The 19536-nt window shown below is 38.1% G+C and overlaps 2 protein-coding genes across 6 annotated transcripts in view; both read right to left on the reverse strand.

The window, feature by feature from the left end:
- Positions 1–19536, reverse strand: part of LOC129763592 (papilin) — a 243194-nt gene that overhangs the window by 82244 nt on the left and 141414 nt on the right. The window lies entirely within an intron of this gene.
- Positions 11168–11971, reverse strand: LOC129763604 (cuticle protein-like). The gene is made up of 2 exons (XM_055762846.1): positions 11875–11971; positions 11168–11812 (listed from the first exon to the last, which is right to left on the reverse strand). Exons 1-2 carry the CDS (start codon positions 11884–11886, stop codon positions 11300–11302), a joined length of 525 nt encoding a protein of 174 aa, XP_055618821.1. The 5' UTR covers positions 11887–11971; the 3' UTR covers positions 11168–11299.

Genomic DNA, 19536 nt, shown 5'->3' on the forward strand with positions numbered 1-19536 from the left:
GAAGAATGGGCATTAGAGAAAGCACTGTACCTGTTATGTTTTTCCATTTTTATTCACTTAATCAACATCCGCGTTGACAGTTGTACAGTGTCGACGTCTGGTGGCGACTTCCAATTCGGGGCCATAATGTGGGTCTCAAACACGAAAGTGGAATGTCTATCAGACTAGAAGTCATGCAGCCAAATTTCAAAAAAATGTCAAAATTTGAATGAAAATTTTTACATCATGTTATTTAATTACTTGAAACTGACTCTTATTTAACCATTTATCTATACATTTCCGATATTTTTACTGAAGCTCTTCATTGTAAAATAAAATTGTCTTCAGCATTCGAGATAATGATGAGATTGTTTTACCAGCTGCAAAAAAAAAAATGTGTTTTCAATTCAGATAGAATGATTTGGCACGGAGAAGTTGTTTTTCGTTCATCTATATATATAAAAATAGATTTTTGTCTGTCTGTCTGTCTGTCTGGCTACCATACAAATGGAACACAAATTTCTACATTACTCGAGAATTAATCAAGCATATGAAACCATGTGGAAGTTTTAGGGTGCAATAAATGTTTTTACGGTGGTTAAATACTCCTCCACCCTCTATAAGGGGGAGGGAGGTGGGCTGCCATACAAATGAAACACATGACAATTGAAAATTTTCGGAAAACTCTGAAGGAAAAAGGGAAAATTCGAATAATTATATTTTCATATGTTCTAAAACTACATAGTGACAAGTGCTATTAGTCCATTTGATGTTTGCGGTAGCGAAATTGATCTTTGTTCGAAACTGGAAATGGATTTTAATGTGATGAAACGCACTCCTATATCTTCTTCTATCTATACCAATAAAAGAGCATTGCCGAATATGTTGATAAGAGCAGAACTCGAGGAAGGAATTGTCCGATTTAGGGCTGTCTTTATTCTATCATATTTTCTGTATAAAACATTTAGTCCATGTAACAGAGAAACATGTTATTTGCAAGTGGTTGAAAAATCTTGAACGAGAATTGTGTCTGAAAATAATCTGATGTTATAATGATGAGTTTTGTTAGAAATACTAGGAATTTTATATTAAAAGGTAAATTCAACGGGATCGATTAGAAGATCAATCAATGAACAGTTCTGCGATTGGACCAATGAACATGCTTATAGTAAGAAAACGTGAATGTTTGAAGGTATTGATAACAAAAAAACAAATGTTGGGCGGGACGAAGTTTGCCGGGTCAGCTAGTAATTTATATTTTGAGAGCCTATTCATTCCGCCTGAAAAGCAATTATTATCTCTGACGCTCTCCGGCACTCGTAAATCGAAGCTCAATTGACGATATTACGTTAGATTTACGACAAGAAAAATGATGATGTTTTGTTTTTTTTTTTTTGTTTTGTTAGAATGTTTCATCAAATATCCCGGTTTTAAGTATTCTTTCTACGCTTAAAAGGTTAGAAAATCATCATTTCACATTGTGGTAAGGATGTTAAGAAGGATGGCTTGTTTTTTTTTTATCCCATTTATTTATTTAAGATTCATTAGCATTTCAGCTGTAACAGAGCCGAATTTTAATCGTGTACATGTCACATGGTTATCATATCTATAATTAGCACATTACACAGTTGCCGTTCGTCAGTATTCCTTCTTTACCATTACATATGGTACATTCACACAGTAGCCTTTTAGGCGTAAGAGTATTCTTTCTGTTCTTCCATTATCCAGTTGGACCACCGGACAGCAGAGACAGTTGATTGATCATTATTGAGTTATTTATAGAACAGCAGCCCGATGTGTCTTGCAGAGCAGAGCAGTTGTATGGATGAATCGATCTTATTTCGACCGTGGATCGATCTCCATCGCTGATGATTGTTGCGTGGACGTAGCTATTCTGTAACAACACAAAGATGGTCAATGAGGGCCCTGAGTTTTGAACTCACGATCGATCGCTTACTAAGCGAACGCGCAACCAATGTGGCTACGGAGACCCCCTAGGATGGCTTGATATAAGTGTTGTAATTTACATTTTTTACTAGGCAAACAAACAATGAAATTTCAATACTGGTTTATATCAATTGCTGGACAAACCTGTCCACCCACTACATCAAGGTTTTTTTTACGCGGTTTTTTCTACGAGGTTTTTTTACACGGATTTTCCAATTAGCGCAGTTTTTTTACGCAGATTTTCCAATTAATGCAAAAAAAAGACCAGAGCAATATTACATCTCTCACTCCGCTCACATTTCGTCTTCATGCTCCGTCAGAGCATAGGACGGTAATCAATGGTTGCGACGGAACTTAACGCTTATGACGGAAATTAGTGCCGCGCTCTATCACGATGCTTACGTAGATTTTAGGTGACCTGGTTTTTTTTTACGCGGATTTTTCAATTAACGCGTTTTTTTTACTCGGATTTTCGAATTAACGAGGTTTTTTTACGCCGTTTTACCAATTAACGCGGCTTTTTTACGAGGTACGTACTGTCGTTCTACGCATAGTTGTCACATGTTCCAAAATCAACAACTGAGAAAAACGCAATCAAAGTTTTCTCGCATATTTGTCTACCAAAAGCTTTAAGCATTTCAATTTAGCAATACTTTGAGTGCTTTGAGGCACCCCTAAATCATGTCCGATTGAGCTGAAACTTTGCACAGGTCATTTTTTTGGACCAACAAACAAAATGTACATGGTCGGTTCTGTAAATCCGATAATAATTTATCTCCATACCTTCATTGCCTCTCAGGCTATGTCCCAAAAGGTCGATTTTCGGCGAAATATGTTTTTTCGAAATGACTCCAGATCTCGACGTTTCATGCATTTTCAAGTCATTTGGCATCGAAAAAAAATCGATTTTCCAAATTTCCTTTACCCCTTTACAAGTGATTTTTTTACGCGATTCACACGAAATTACGCGATTTTTTTTTTGAGATTTGCTCGAAATTACGCGATTTTTTTCTGTTGCCCACTAATTAAGAACGACCGTTCTTTCACTCTTTTTGGTTACCTAGTTTTTTAACGGTCCATGAACGGTCTCTTTACAACCAACTCTACTTATAAACAAACGAGCATTCCTGAACACTCAGGTGCTAATTTTCGAATCATTTTGATTTATTTATTTATTTTTTGCTCATTAACATTCCTCCAATGTCATCTATTGTTCTTTGATTCCCGAGAAACACCAATCCGCTTCCAAGGCCCATACCGATGCACACGGTTGAAACCGAAAGTTAATCATCCACTTGTCCGCATATATGATGTCATTTTACCCACAAAAAAAAAACCAACAGGTTCTGTGCTGTCGCTTCCATCTTCGCTTCATCTTGGTGTGCCAATGCAAATACCGAGCTGCAGAACAAGCGGGGAATGAATAATTGGCAAAGTTTGGATGGGAATTTAATTTTCTATCTACGGAAACGTCGATTATTGGCTTGTGGCATCAAAGGTTGAATGGTTGAATCGCTGCCACTGAAAATGATTCCCCATGGTTTATCGCATCCGCGCGCTCAGCGGATACCATGCGTCAAGATATGTACTTCATCGAAACGCTTTTTGCTATTCGTGACAAAATGCAACCTGAAAGGAAGTGCCGACGTGTATTTATGTTATAATTGACACACACACAGAGGCACTTTGTCTTTAGTTCATATTCGGCCTTGAATTCGGTCTATTTATAACTATCTCTTTGGCGTATTCGTCTCGAGGTCGCATCGATACGTTCTGTTCTGTTTCCGGTGAGCAACAATCCCACCAACGAAGCCGACAGACCGAAAAAGTTAAAACGCATCCGCTGAAGGACACCCCTGACCTAGCTCAACTGATGTACAAACAATGAAAAAATTATGGTTCACCCAGTGCAGATCACATGTCTGCCGATTGATTCGGTGGGCCCATAAAATGATGAACCGGCAGCCAGCATCGCATCGCTGGTACGGGTGAGCGAGGAGAGGAGTCGGTAGTTCAACGGTACAAATGAAGTTGACTTGTGGTCACCTCATGGGGACTCACAAACCCATAGCCACAATGTTGGTCAATCGTGAGATTGAACACATTGTGAGCCAACTTGGCAGAGAATAATTGGAAGGCGCAAATGCTTCTTCACTTGAGCTATTCAATCCGTTATTGATGATTTACAATTTATATTTTTTAATTCTGTCACAATCACAAGAGTGCTTATAGCGACGTAAACTTTGTCGAGCTGTAAGTCTTTATCGTTTGTTAAATTATTGATGTTATTTTCGTCGGATGCTCTTCAACTCAACAATACGTATAAGCTTTCCAAATAAGACTCTCAAACACACCTGTCGGCATCAATCGGTCGGTCAGCCAGTCAAGCGTGATTCTCCGCGCATAGGTATACAGTTAATCTGAACGGGATCTCATTCATAAATAACAAATTGGAATGATCATCAACAAGCGAAGAGGAGGCAAAGCAAGAGAATCGAAACTCGAAGGTGAAGACCGTCGTCAATTGTGGTCCATAACGAATCGAGACAACCGGTCGACGTGCTTCGATCTGAACTGAACTGAAGACGAGCAGTGATGATGGGTGTGAATGAAGTGATCAAAACAAAAATAGAGAAAAGAAGAAAAAAGCTCGAATTGAATCGCCGCCGAGTCTCCGATTAACATTCAATCGACAACTGGTTGGTGAATTAAATAGTTTGTTTGTTTTGGCGTGAATAATATGTTTCATTCAGAAGAATAAATGAGTTTATGACGAGGCACTAAAGGTGACAGCTCACTTAGGTGAAGAGGCTAGCGTATGAATATCTCAGAAGAAGTCTTCACAAAAAGATGACAGAGTCGTACAGTGATAGTCATAAAAAACCCACCTTGATTATTTGGAAACTTTTCTCAATTTCTGGACTATTTATTTTTTAAAATTACAACCGTAATTTTATAGAATTGTTTGTGAACTATTATTTCTTTTAGTAATTAACAAGTGTTGCCATTTTTGTTAGATTTTTCTTCCTCCCTTGCATGGCTTCTCCAATGTGTGCAAATATGCGTTGACAAAAAAAGTCACAGGAGGGTTGTGTTCGAGACACGACCGCATAGTTGACGTAGGATTCCGTTAGGCTATCTGTTGATTTTGGATATGTTTGAAGAATTACATCGTTAAACTCTTTGATAATGATTTGGTGGCTCTGAAAAGGGCCGTTTTGTTTGATTGTTGGATATTGTTTGTCACTTCACCAGTGTTTACCGAGTGATGATGACAGAAAGATGGTAAACAGTGGTTGGATGGAATCAGATAAAAGATGCCGAAGTAGAACGAGAGATGATGAAAACCGCCCTCTGTGATCCTAGACGAGATGCCTCCTATGTTATGTATGGATGAAATAAAGAAAAAAGAAAACTAACCAATGATAATAATTCCGAACACAATTATCAATTTTTCTCATCAGTAAAAACATGTTACTTTAATATAGAGAAAACATATTTGAAATGGGAAAGTTAATTTTCTTTTATAACTTGTACTTTCTGAGTGTTTATTCAACCCAATGCGAATTTTAATTGGACTAACAGCACCTAATACTATATATTTCTTCACTTTTCCAATTTTTCTCGCCGTATAAACTTTTCTTGGGTGAAGATAATCACAAATAAATCGTTTCATATATCAAGTCATATACAATACACATATAAAATACACAATACACGATCGGTCATTGATTTGAAATTTTACGAAGCAACCAACATTAAAGTTCCAAATTTAAATTTTTTTTTGCGAAAATTAATCGTATCACTCACCTTACTTGCAGTATAAAAATTCCCCCGACTTGCATATATTTGCAATGCCGATTTCCACTGGGCACCTTGGTTTTGATGTCTCTGTTAGGGACTCGCTGCATGTGTCGTCAATTCCGACCAATCATAAGTGGGTATTTCCGTTAGGATAGGGGTTGATATTTTTCAATTGGTCGATAGTTAGTTGCATGACATATATTATTTTCTTCAATATAAAAAATTGTTATGGAGTGCCGAAGTCGATTGATGCAAAAATTTCATCAATCCATCATAAAATGTCTGAGCAATAAGCGTTTGAAATTGGAAAATTTTCACGATGTGCTCGATTTTCCAATTTCAATTTGTACCCCAATATGTTCCCGAAAGACGTAATCCTACGTCAACAAAAGCTCACCCCCAAAAAATAATATTAAAATCACTCAAACCCATGTTATGACAGTTAGAGCTGTGCGGTATTGTTAACGATCGATATTCGCGTTGACGACGTTGAGTTCAAGGGAGCGTTAAAAAATAGTTGATTTTTAGGCGGAATGAACATATTTTTAAAATTAAACTTTTGAATGAAAATTAACTTTTCCGTATCAAATCAGTACTCTATTCAAATGAAAACCACTTTTTTGTAGGTGGTGAAAAAATCTCATACGAAAATTGTTTTTGACGACAACTTAATATTATGATGAAAAGATTCAGCAACAATGTTGTAAATATATAGAAAAATCTTTAAGTAAAAGTCAGAATTACTTGTTTCAAGTAATTAATTAACATGATGTGAAAATTTTCATTCAAATTTTATTATTTTAAAACTGGTTTAGTGGAAACCGATTTCTCAACTTTAATTCTAAGACGTTTTTTTTTCTCTATATCTGGATTCTACTGATTTTTTAATCATATATATGTGTACTTTGTAGTATTTTTTTAATTTTCAAATCCATAATTCTTTAATTCTTCAATTCATCAATTCATCAATTTTTCAATTCTCTAGTTTGAAGAATTGAAGTACTAGCTTCGCGTTGTATTGTTCGATTTCTTAGTTTTGTAATTATTTTATTTTCCAATCCCCTCGCGATTAAAGTTCGATGAAGAGTACGATGATTACGATATATCGCCGGTCTGATTTGTTTTACGTCTCCGTCGTTGTGATTAGTTTTGAATAAAAAGTACATGCGATAGACAATCCAATTATTTTTACACGTTTTCTTTCTCAGGATACCTAAACATAATCTGTGCCGCGTGTTGTGACATATTTGATTTTCGAAATTTCGTTTCGTTGAACGATCGAGGGTGCGCGTTTATATAATCACATCACTTACCTCAGTGAATTCTGATTTTTATCTCTCCTCACTAACAACAACCCCTCCATGATAATCACTAGAGAAGCACGCTATGGAGGCGACCCTTCTGGCCTTCGGGCGGTGATTATCATACTAACATTCCTTCCCTGGTGACTCTAAGGACGTGGCCGGCATCGTTATTGACTATATAAAGCTCGAATCCCCGAAACTTGCACAATGAGAATGGTTTGCTACTCCCAAGCGTCATTCAGTGTGTTCTTTGTGCAATTTAGCTAGTTCAAGTCAATCACGGAGAGCAACTACGAAATGTACAGTCTACCCAAGCTCAAGCTCAATATCTAGTGTGGCTTCATGAAGCTTCAATGACTTGTTAAAGACGTTTGGGTATACGATCAAGTTCTGGAGGTGCTGAGTGTCGATTTCGTTCCCCGCCTTCTGGAAGGCCGTGAGATAAGTGTTTTTATTAGTGAAACCATCTTTCAACACTTTATTGTCGAGAATGGCCCACAGGTTCTCAATCGGGTTGAGATCAGGACTTTGTGGTGGCCATTCAAGGGGTTTTATTTTGCCTGAACGGAAATAGGCTTTGGTCTTCTTAGCAGTATGCTTCGATTCGTTATCCAGTTGGAAAACAAAACTGTTTCGTAGGACAATTTTTCGATGTGATTCCTTCAGATTGTCCTTAAGGATGTCAGTGTAGACATCTGCTGTCATGTTTCTGTGAATTCGCTCCAGATTTCCAACACCAGGAAAAGTATCCCCACACTATTGCATTGCCTTCTCCGTGCTTGTCTGTAGCCTGCAAATTACGTTCCTGCAATTCTTCATCATCCTTTCGCTACACTCTGTCGCGCTGCTTTTTGTTGAAAAGCTCAAATTTCGATCCATCAGTAAAAGCACTATTTTCCAAAAGTCTTTTGGTTTGTTCACATGTTTCCGGATAAATTCCAACCGTTTCAACTTATTGCTCTTGAGTCCATGCTCAGCTAGTCTGCGACATACGGTTCTGGCCGATAACGCCAACGAGAGGTTTTCCTGAATGACTTTGACTGATTTCTTCACTTTCCGGATAATTCGTTGATCTGTCCGGCTATCAGTCTTCCGACGACGGCCTCCTTCGGATCTTCCAGCAAGCGAACCGTAAGATTAATGCTTGTGCGCAATTGCACGGATTGCTCCCCGGCTTATTCCGAACTTCGCTGCAACCATTAGCTGTGAAATCTGCTGCAAATGATCCAACAACAAGATTTCGGACTTGCATATTGATTATATTTCCTCCCATTTTAATTTTGTTGGAAACAACAACAATCGACTTTCATGTGCCAACGTAAACAACACTTTGGCACTTACATTGGCACATCAACTGGATCACTGAAAGGTTGTAAATAATATCACACAGCCCTAGCTGTCAAAACATGTGAGAAAGAGGGGTTACTAAAAGGTTTTGAATAGATTTAATATTTTTTGGAGGTATTTGCACACTTTAAAGAAGTCATGTAAGGATGTAAACAAAAATAGCAACAATGGCAAAACTTGTTAACTTTTTTGTAAAGGAGAAATAGTTTATATACAATAAGTAGTTTTTGATGAAATATTCCAGGAATTGAGAAAAGTTTCTAAATGCGGAAGGTAGGCTTTTTTATGCCTACCACTGTAGGACAGACTGCCAATGGATGTATGGGAAAGAGCGACCATCGAATTTTCGAACGAACTTGATTGAAAATGTTGATTACCACGAAAAACTACCCTATGCAAAATATCAGCTCAATCGGACTTCATTTACTAATGTCGCACAGCCGTCAAGGTTTGAGTTTTTTGAAAATCGAAAAATCACCCGAGGGAAGAGTAAAGGAAATCAGGGTTTAAAAAAAAAGTGTTTTGATGCCAAATGTGTTCAAATTGCATAAAATATCGAAATCTACTGTCATTTCGACGTTTTTTTGTCAAAAATCGACACTCTGGGACTTCATCGTTTTTTCGGAATACGAGACAAAACGTGTATTTTAGGGTGCCAATGAATCGTCATATCTATTTTACGGGACTCCCCGCGAAATGTTGATTTGCACGATAAAATACCCTATGCAAAATATTAGCTCATTCAGACCTCATTTATTATTGTCGCAAATGTCAAAATTTAAGTTTTCTGAAAATCGAAAAATTACCCAAGGGAGAAGTACATGAAATCGTTTTCAAAAAAAAAAAAGATGCCAAATGTCTTAGAATCGCATGAAATGTCGAGATTTACCGTTATCTCGAAAAAAAATCTTCTAGAATAGACTTTCAGGCGAAAAAACAAGTGCAAAAAAGTATATTTTTGATCAAAATTTTGTTTTCAAGATAACAGTATATCTCGACGTTTCACGCAATTCTAAGACACTTGCATATTGTATTTAGTATTGCACATCCTACCGATTATTAAATCACAGAGAAAGGACGTCAAATTTTGGAGATATTTGGCAAATTTCGGTGGGTCAATATTATCATCGATATGAGCACTAATTAACCTGATTTCTCACAATTTCACTCGAGCGTAATAAATCGTCAAATGTCAGACCAAACAGAATTTAGCCTTCATGATGTAATTCGGCAAAGTGTGACAGGGTAGTCTCTGTTGTGATCTATCCTTCCGTCCTGGCGACCGTCACATCTTGCAGACGCGGCTGCAAAGTATATGCAAACACGTGGTATGTGTGTCTGTTTTCTCCTCAATGAATCCGCTCGACAGCGCTTCACATGTTTACCATCAACAAAGTATGTAAATTCATAAGAGAAACAAATAATAAAACTAGATAAATAACCTGTTTGCATAAAGGTGTACTCTTTCCGCGCTTCTTCCCATCATCAGCGGCAGCGAGACGACATAAATTCTCCACACACGTGAGAGAGTCGCCAAGTGTTATCTCAGCGATGGAAACTTGTTAAATTTATATGTTTGATGAAGGATTAAATGTAAGCAATGCAGCAGAAGCAGCGTGACTTCAGTCATTCCAGTTTTCAGGATCGGTCGGCGTTATGCGAATTGGCCGTGTGTGTGTTTTGATGTCTCTTCGGCTCTATTTGTCACGTTCGTCTCAGTTTCACCAGACAGCATCCAACTATGCGACGCTTTGGCGAAGAAAGACAAACATTGCACTAAATTGTAACGTCAACAGCGGTGGTCAGGGTTGAATGGGCTTCTAGATTGTAGGAGTAATGGGTAATTTCGGAACCGAGCAATATTCCAAAACATGTGAACAACTCTTGAATATGCTTACCACACTCGAAAAACAAATCTAGTCTCGTTGACATGGTGCACGCTTGCAGCTTCAGTCCTGCATTGCATCGAAGCATAAAAGCACCGCACATAGCATATTTCACCGCTCCCACCGGTGACGAGGAGATATGCTGATTTGCTGCTGTCGATGCTCACAGGAGAGATGATGTTGAGTGCTTCGGTGTACACGATAGCTGCAGAGGTGTAGATATGATAATGACGGAGAAAATTAGTCCCCCTTGTCAGGCGTGGACGCGTGGACCTGACGCGTCTTGAGAAGGCACCACCGATGTGCCGCCACGGCTCAAGCCATTCCGAACTGTCAACGTTATGAATAATAATGATCAACATCGCCATCGTTGCACAGAGAGGCTCTGGAAGACATTGTCTGTTTACTGCAGTCCGATGTACATTCGAAGATCATGTTAGCTGACAGAGCGTATCTCTTAATGGAAGAACCAGAGAATGCCGATGGTCGTTTCAATGGTGTGCTCAAGTGACCACAATGTTGACCATTGCCGTTTGAAGTGGGTGAAAATGCAAACAGACTCCGGGGCTCTCACGTAGCACGTTTGAGTGATAATCGCAAAAATGCTCTAAAATAATTCAGTTGGATATTGTGATACCAAGAAGATAAATATTTTTCACGAACTCCAATCACGGTGCCCTCATCCGTAATTAGCAAATTCGTCCGGAAAGTAAATATTTTGCTGGCATTGTTTTGAAACAACGGTGGCAATTTATGTTGTGAGTTGTCATCCACCTCGCGATAGCTGTGGCACCAAATTATAAAGTTTGTTTTTCGATGGTATTTCAAACCAATCATCACAACGCCCACGATATTCAAATGAAAGCATTTGATTCGGAGCCAAAGCAAAATGTTCCCTAGTTTCATGCTTTATATTTATATATATATTTCATTTTAAAATTAGTCAGTCATAACAAGCATAATAAAAACACCCAATTGGGTACGCAGCAGTTCTTCCGTTTGTTCGTTGAATTCCTTCCCCAGGCTCGGAGACTAGTGGTGATACAAAGCAGGTGCAGCATAGGTGGCAACCGCTGGCTGGGCTATGATAGTTTTAACCGCCAATGGAGCTACGACCGGCTGAACGGCAACGGTCTTAGCGGCAATTGCGGGAGCTGCAGCGACGGCCTTCACAGCGGCGAGTGGTTCCCGATGAACGACGGCGTTGAATCCACTGTGGGCATCGGCGGTGTATTCAACTGTACGCTTGGTGCCGTCCGGATCGACAACGGAGTAAAATCCGCGGACTAGATCCCCATCACGGGATTCCTGTTGGCTCTTGGAGTCGCCAGTCAGGGCATCCGAGATTCCGTACGAGTAGGAGTACTGCGGGTGAGCGTCGAACTCCTCGGCAACCACGGCTTTTGCGATTGGAGTGGCTACAATGGTTTTGGCAACTGGGGCTACCGTGATCACCGACTTGGCAACTGGAGTCGAAAAGGAGACCGCAGGTGACGAGATAACTCCGGCCCGAGCAACAGCCACAAGGGCGCAGAAAGACAGCAACTGAAATGAGATATCCAGTTTCGAGTCGAATCTAGTGCACACAATATCGCCCAAGATCTCACCTTGAAAGCCATTGTCGTAAATGTTTCAAGGAATCAGAAGCTGCTCGCAGTGCAGAACAAGTGATCAAACTGTGCTTCTGCAGAATTATCACGCCCAATTTATAGTTCCTCTTACATCTTGGCTTGAGTCCTGTACTAATTGAATGCATCGCGCCATTGCATCATTCCATTGTGATGCAAGTAAAAGTACCTTGCCCGAGTTCTGGATCTCATCCAGAAAAAAACGGAAGACCCCTCCAAGAGCTACAGTGGTGATGGTGGTGGTGATCATCTGCGCTCGATCTGGTTCAACTGGTTTTTTTTTTCGTTTTGGCTTTTGATACCGTGAGACGGCGTGGAATATAAAAAATGCACAGAGTTGGTCTTCTCAGTCCTGGACTAGTGACATTTGATTGCTCGTTATCATGAAATTGGCCGACTCGTTGTTTTTATCTTGGCGAAAGTGAGCATGTACCGATGGACCTACCGCAACAAAGTTTGAACTGGAAGCGAGTGTTGAACATGTTCGACCAGTCCCCAGCCGACATTGAAGGAAAATGAAATTAATATTGTGTTGAAATTGAGTGTTAATTGGGCTGGTTCCAGCTCGTGTTGTTATTTCATTTTACTGAGAAAAGTCAAATTTCTACGGTGATAACCGGTTGGAGACGAAAATGCTTCCGAGAACCGCCTTCGATGGCTTACCACTTTCGTGAAGGCTGTTGGTAACCAAAGAATTTATCGAATGTTTTTTTCGATAAAGATCACTTGTTTCTTTCCTTGGTGGGGCCATCCAGATCATATTTACTTAACGAGCATTTCCGCTATAGCCGATTTCAAAATTAAAATGGTAATAATAAAAAAAAACATTTCCGATTTTTTCTTCAATAGTGTAGTTATCATTGACATTATCTTTTAAATATTTTGGAATATTCGCTCAATATAAACTTTCATTTGTTCTCATGTTTTTTGATGTTGGACGGTTATTGACCTCGCTTCTGGACATCCGATTATTATTTGTTACAAGAACATCATTGGGAAAAAATTAAAGTTCAATGCCATTCAAATCATGGCGCTAACAAAACCACATCTTATCGAGAACTCGAAGCTAAGAATCGAGGCCGGGATTCTATTGTTTCACATAATCTGACACTCTGAATTTAGTCGTTTCGCGGTTGTGTTGACAAACGATGGAAGGCCATCCGGGATTTTAACGCATAAACAATATCTTAATAATTTACAGTCGTTTGTTGTTGAATCACAAATAACACTACATCCATTTCATCGAACTTTCATCCACACAGGTGCAGATATCCTTCTTTTTCTGCTACTGCATCAACGTTCTTAACGTTTCCATATACAACGTATATTCCGTACTTGTGACATCTTTATTAGTACTTAGTTGAGTTTTCTATGCACAGCAACACATCTTGAATGTATTCTGAGTGACAATGTCTAGTTTATGAGTGACCACAGTGCAAATCAGAACGAATTTCTTGAACGATCTTCCGATCGTTTTGAAGGGCCAAGATGTATATTGCACAGCCTTCAACCCTCCTGTACTTGCGCGCAAAAACATAACTCTTACACTCGCGCACGGTGTCACAGACCGAAAGTGAAACTTCTCTGTAATATTGGTATTGTGCATTTTGACGTAGGATTACGTCTTTCGGGAACATATTGGGGTACAAATTGAAAATCGAAAATCGTGAAAATTATCCAAATTTCAACGCTTATTGCTCAGTCATTTCATAATGGATTGATGAAATTTTTGCGTCAATCGATTTTGACACTCCATAATATTTTTTTATATTGAATAAAATGATATATGTCATGAAATTAACTATCGAACAGTTGAAAAATCTCGACCCCTATCCTTACGGAAATACCTACTTCTGATTGATCTAAATTGACGACAAATGCGGCGGTTCCCTTTTGTTCCTAACGAAATGTGTTTCCTAACAGAGACATTTGCCATACAAATGAAACACAAATGTCTACATTACTCGAGAATTAATCAAGCATATGAAAGGAAATTTGGAATGTGGTGGTTTTAGGGTGCGATAAATGATTCCATGGTGGTTGGATACTCCTCCCCCTACTCTTAGAGGGGGCTGCCATACAAAAGAAACACATATTTTTGCATTACTCACGAATTAATCAAGCAAATGAAACCAAATTTGGCATATGGAGGTTTTAGGGTGCAATAAATGTTTCTACGGTGGTTAGACACTCCACCCCTCTCTCTAAGGGGGAGCTGCCATACAAATGAAACACACATTTCTGCATAATTCGAAAACTAATTAAGCAAATGGAGCCAAATTTGGCATGCGAAGGTTTTAGGGGAACCGAAACGTTTATATGGCGAATAGACACTCCTCCCCTCTCCCTGAGAGGGGGGATTGTACTGCCATACAAATGAAACACAAATTTCTGCATAACTCGAGAACTAATGAAGCAAATTGAGTCATATTTGGCGTGTGGATGTTTTAGGGGGCACGAAGCATTTCTATGGTGGTTCGACACACCTACCCCTTCTCTAAGAGCAAGGGGGCAGCCATATAAATGAAACACAAACTTCTGCATAACTCGAGAACAATTGAAGCAAATGGTATCAAATTTGGGATGTGGGGGTTTTTGAGTAGGAGAAATGTTTCTATGATGGTATGACACCCCTTCCTCCTCTGAAAAGGAGAGGGGGTCCCATAAAAATAATGCACATATATGTCTAACCAAACATGACAATTGAAAGCGAAAATCTATTTTAATGTGATTAAACGCACTCCTATATCGTCCTCTATCTATACAAATAAAAATAGATCACTGAATGTGTTGATAAGAGCAAAACTCGTGAAAGGAATTTTTCGATTTAGGGCTGTCTTCATTCTATCATATTTTCTGTATCAAAAATTTATTCCATGTAACGGAGAAACATGTTATTTGCAAGTGGATGGAAAATCTTGCACGAGAATTGTGTCTGAAAATAATTTGATATTATAATGTCGAGTTTTGGTAGAAGTACTGAAATTGTTAATAGTGAAAAATAATGTTAAAGGGTAGATTAGAAGATCAACCAATGAACAGTTCTGCGATTGGTCCCATGAACGTGCGCTTAGCAAGAAAACGTGGATGTGATAACGAAAAATAAATTTTGGGCGGGACGAAGTTTGCCGGGTCAGCTAGTATATTATGAAAAAATATCCCCGAAACTGTAACTGTAAAAAATAATCATAAGCTACCGATTAGTTTATAGTTTACAGTTTACCATCCTTCCACAAGTGCAACTCTTTCACGAGTGTGTACATGTGTGTCCATTGTATTTAGTGAATAACTATAAGAAAGTCCGGCCAAGCCGGTGACAAAAAGGACTAAAATCGAATAAAAATAGTCCGGCAATGATGTTATGCATTATATTCAATAAATATTCTACGCCACTAACATTAATTTATACATTTCACTAGCTTATACATTTTTTTGTTATCAATACCTTCAAGCATTCACGTTTTCTTGCTTTGAGCAAGTTCATGATTCCATTCGCAGATCTGTTCATTGATTGGTCTTCTATTCGATCCCTTTGAATTTGCCTTTTACTATAAAATTCCTAGTATTTCTAACAAAACTCATCATTATAATATCAGATTACTTTCAGACACAATTCTCATTCAAGATTTTTCAACCATTTGAAAATAACATGTTTCTCCGTTACATGGAATATGTTTATACAGAAAATATGATAGAATAAAGCCAGCCCTAAGTCGGACAATTCCTTCCTCGAGATCTGCTCTTATCTACACATCCGGCGATCCTTTTTTTTTTGCATAGATAGAAGTGCGTTTCATCACATTAAAATCCATTTCCAGTTTCGAACAAAGATCAATTTCTCTAGCGCAAACATCAAATGGACTAACAGCACTTGTCACTATGTAATTGTAGAACATAGGGGAATTTAATTTTCCGAATTTTCCCTTTTTCCTTCAGAGTTTTCAGAAAATTTTCAATTGTCATGTTTGGTTGGAATATTGTTGGTTGAAATATGTGTAATATTTGTATGGGACCCCCTCTCCATTTCAGAAGAGGGAGGGGTGTCATTCCATTATAGAAACATTTCTCATGCCCAAAAACCCTCCCATCCCAAATTGTGCTTGATTAGTTCTCGAGTTATGCAGAAGTTTGTGTTTCGTTTGTATGGCAGCCCCTTAGAGAGCGGGAGGAATGTCTAACCACTATATAAATATTCATTGCATCCTAAATAAATCCACACCTCCACATGCCAAATTTGGTTTCATTTGCTTGATTAATTCTCGAGTAATGCCGAAATTTGTGTTTCATTTGTATTTAGAATCAGACAGACAGACAGACAAACAGACAGACATAAATCCATGTTTATATATATAGATAGATAGATAGAAAATTGAACAATATTCTAAAATATAAAAAAGTCGTTTGTTCAAAAATGTTACTCCTATACTCGCGTCGGTGTCTCAGACCGAATGTGTTAAAAAGTGACACACATCCCCTTCGCATTAACACATGCGATACGCTATACAATGACGAACGACGAATGACGAAGCAAGAGAGAATCGCAAAGTCGTAGTGTTGATCTTTTCTGAGAAACGAACTTTTTTTGATTTCTTGGAGACCTAGGCGCGAGTATAGGAGGGTAAGTGAAGATTTCTGCATTTTTTTCATTAATTTGTAGTAGATTCTTACCTTTTCTTGCACTTAACATGACACAGCAAACAAAATAGTTAAAATAACTACTAGCTAATTTGCTAACGCAAACACTTCATCACTAGTTTTGACAGTAACTTTTTTACAAATGCTTAGTATTGAAAATTATAGGCTGTATTGATACCTGTAAATGATTTTGAAATGAAGCCTGAGCCACAAGGAATGTCACGGTTATCATTGTTGTATTATTCATAACATTCAAACTTAGTAAATTTACATTTAAAAATGGAGTGTTCGGAATTTGAGACAAAACGGTACAATGCGCATCGTTATTTCCGCCAGCATAAACATCAAACACGCTTTCGTTCAAATCGCATCAAACCCGCTCTGTTTCATCGATTTATTTTTTAGATCGTTAAAACTTCATTAGGAATAATGTAGATGGCAGAACAATGTTCACCGGGACAGCTAGTGAAAATAAGTTTTTTGAAGGTGATTTTTAACATCAATTGTGTTTTGTTCACTGTTTTGAAATACTGCGATTCCAAATCAGATAACAGTTCACGTTTTTATGAAATAAAGTTAAGATTAATAACTATATTTGCTGCGAATAGCCTTTGATGAGTTGCATATTCCACGCTATTGCAATATGCGGAATATTTTTTGACGTAGGACTACGTCTTTCATTTCTATACCGGGGTGTAAAATCAAAGTTTCGAAAACGAAAGCGTTACGCCGGAGACCGAGATTTTGAGCGTTAATAGCTCCTAAACAACTGAATGAAATGGTATGATAAACACTTCGTTCGAAAGATAAAATGTCTACGCGTTCTATACTTGTTACTTTCTGATCCAAAAACTTGTTTCAATAGTCTTAAAATTGCTTTCAAAATAGGCTATTGAAATCACCAATCGGTATATAAGCGAGCGCCGCTCGGAAATCCACTCAGTTCAAATTGAACAGCGATTGGAGCATGTTGTCGCTGTTGTGGTGAAGCTCTTCGTTTATCATGAAAGCGCGGATGAACGGTGTCACCAAGAGCCTGTTTGTGCACCTTAGGCCAGAAGGGAATCCATCAGGAGGAGAGTGATGCCACAAACGGTTCCCCGGGAAGATCTCGAAGCAGCCGCTACACACACACATACACGCGCGGAATTCTTTCCGTTTGGATGCCATTCAGCATCGAGAAAGATCCGAAAAATAATCTGCCAGTTCCTCTGGGAATTTAAAAACACATTCATGTGAAAGAGTTTATTTGAATGTTTTCTATCCATGTAACACTGTGACCAAATACATTTGGTTTTGTGATTTTTCAATCAATCGCAATTAACAGGATAGCTTCTGAAGATTATTCTTCCCCATCAGTAGGATATTTGCGTATCCAATATTGGACGCATAAAACCTTGTGCCTCCAACGTAGCGTTCTCGTTTTCGAAGTCCCCCACATATTCATTCATTCAGAATGAATGCAGATTCAACTTCAAACAAATGATCTCTAAATCAACGATAGTCCTACGTCACCCTTGCGGTTATACCATAGATATAACCCACTTCCTGTTTTTTATTAGAAATTAGCTGATCCGGCGAAACTTCGTTTCGCCCAAAATTGATTCCATGTATGAATACTCTCGAACATTCACGTTTTGTTACTAAGAGGACATACGTATGTGTTCAATTCCAGAACTATCCATTGATTGGTTGATTTTCCGATTGGCCGTTTCCAAGGCTAGAAGAGAACGAACTTTGTAGTAATCAATTTTTCAGAATTATCCATTTTCCTTCAAAATTTTCCTACATTATTCCGATTTTTCTCACCGTGACATTGATTTACGGTCAGAGACGAGTACAACGAAATAAATACTTGAAACATGCGATGCTCGCTCATTATTCTCGTTCTGGTCGTATCCTTCTCGTTAAGACAGGAATGAATCATGACCCCGCTATGTTCAGCTGATTCAACAAAACCACGACTTTTCCCACACCACTAAAACTTTCCACTGGAGTGTTATTTTGAAAATTTCGATACATTTCAAAATAATATCAGAAGTTTTTTTTACAAATGCTTAGCATTAGAAATAATAAGCTGTATTGATACCTGTAAATGATTTTAAAATGAAGCCTGAACCACCCGGAATGTGAGGGTTTTCAGTATTGTATCATTTATAACATTAAAATTTAGTAAATCTACATTTTAAAATGAAGTGTTCGGAATTTGAGACAAAACGGTACAATGCGCATCGGTATTTCCGCTAGCATAAACATCGAACATGCTCTCAAGCGGAACGGAAAAAATCATAGTCCTACGCCAAAAATGCAAACGTGTTCTAGACATAATCCCCTACTTTTTTCTGTGAAATTCACCGAACATACTTATTCCTAAAATTTCGTAATTTTCAAACCGCTGAACTGATTTTTAATTTATTACATACAAATGTACATGAAAACCTGTTTTTTATGCGAGTAGAACCACACAAAAAAATCAAATAAAAATAATAGTACAAAACCTCCACTTTGAAAATCAGTTTCAGTTATTTGTACAATTTAAAAATTACTTTTTTATGCGTAAGATAGGAATCGCATAAAAAGTTTACCTAAGAAAATTACCTAAATCCCAATGTTTCCGTTCGTGATCACCATTCTAATTTCTCTCGTTTTTCGTTTCATTCGCACAAAAACAGTTTGCCTGTATTTTAAATCAATGCTGGGGTATTAATCGAATTATAAATCAAGCAACCTACACTATGATGATGAGATGATATCGCAAGTATATACAACACAGAATCGAATCATTGAAAAAATGTAGGTGGGTACGCTCAAGTGATTTACAGATCACGATAGATCACCTTGATTGCAGTTTTTTTTGTTTCTCATTTCAAGTCAGCGATCAATCAGTATTAGTACCGATCTGTCTAGTAGTTGTTAGACATATGACCTACAGACAGACAGTTTGCATCGTTACGCATTCATGAATCGAGCGTCTAGTTTTCGCGTTCCTTTTTTTGTCGAACTGGA

This window comes from Toxorhynchites rutilus, chromosome 1 (genome assembly GCF_029784135.1).
Source record: "Toxorhynchites rutilus septentrionalis strain SRP chromosome 1, ASM2978413v1, whole genome shotgun sequence".
NCBI lineage: Eukaryota > Metazoa > Arthropoda > Insecta > Diptera > Culicidae > Toxorhynchites > Toxorhynchites rutilus.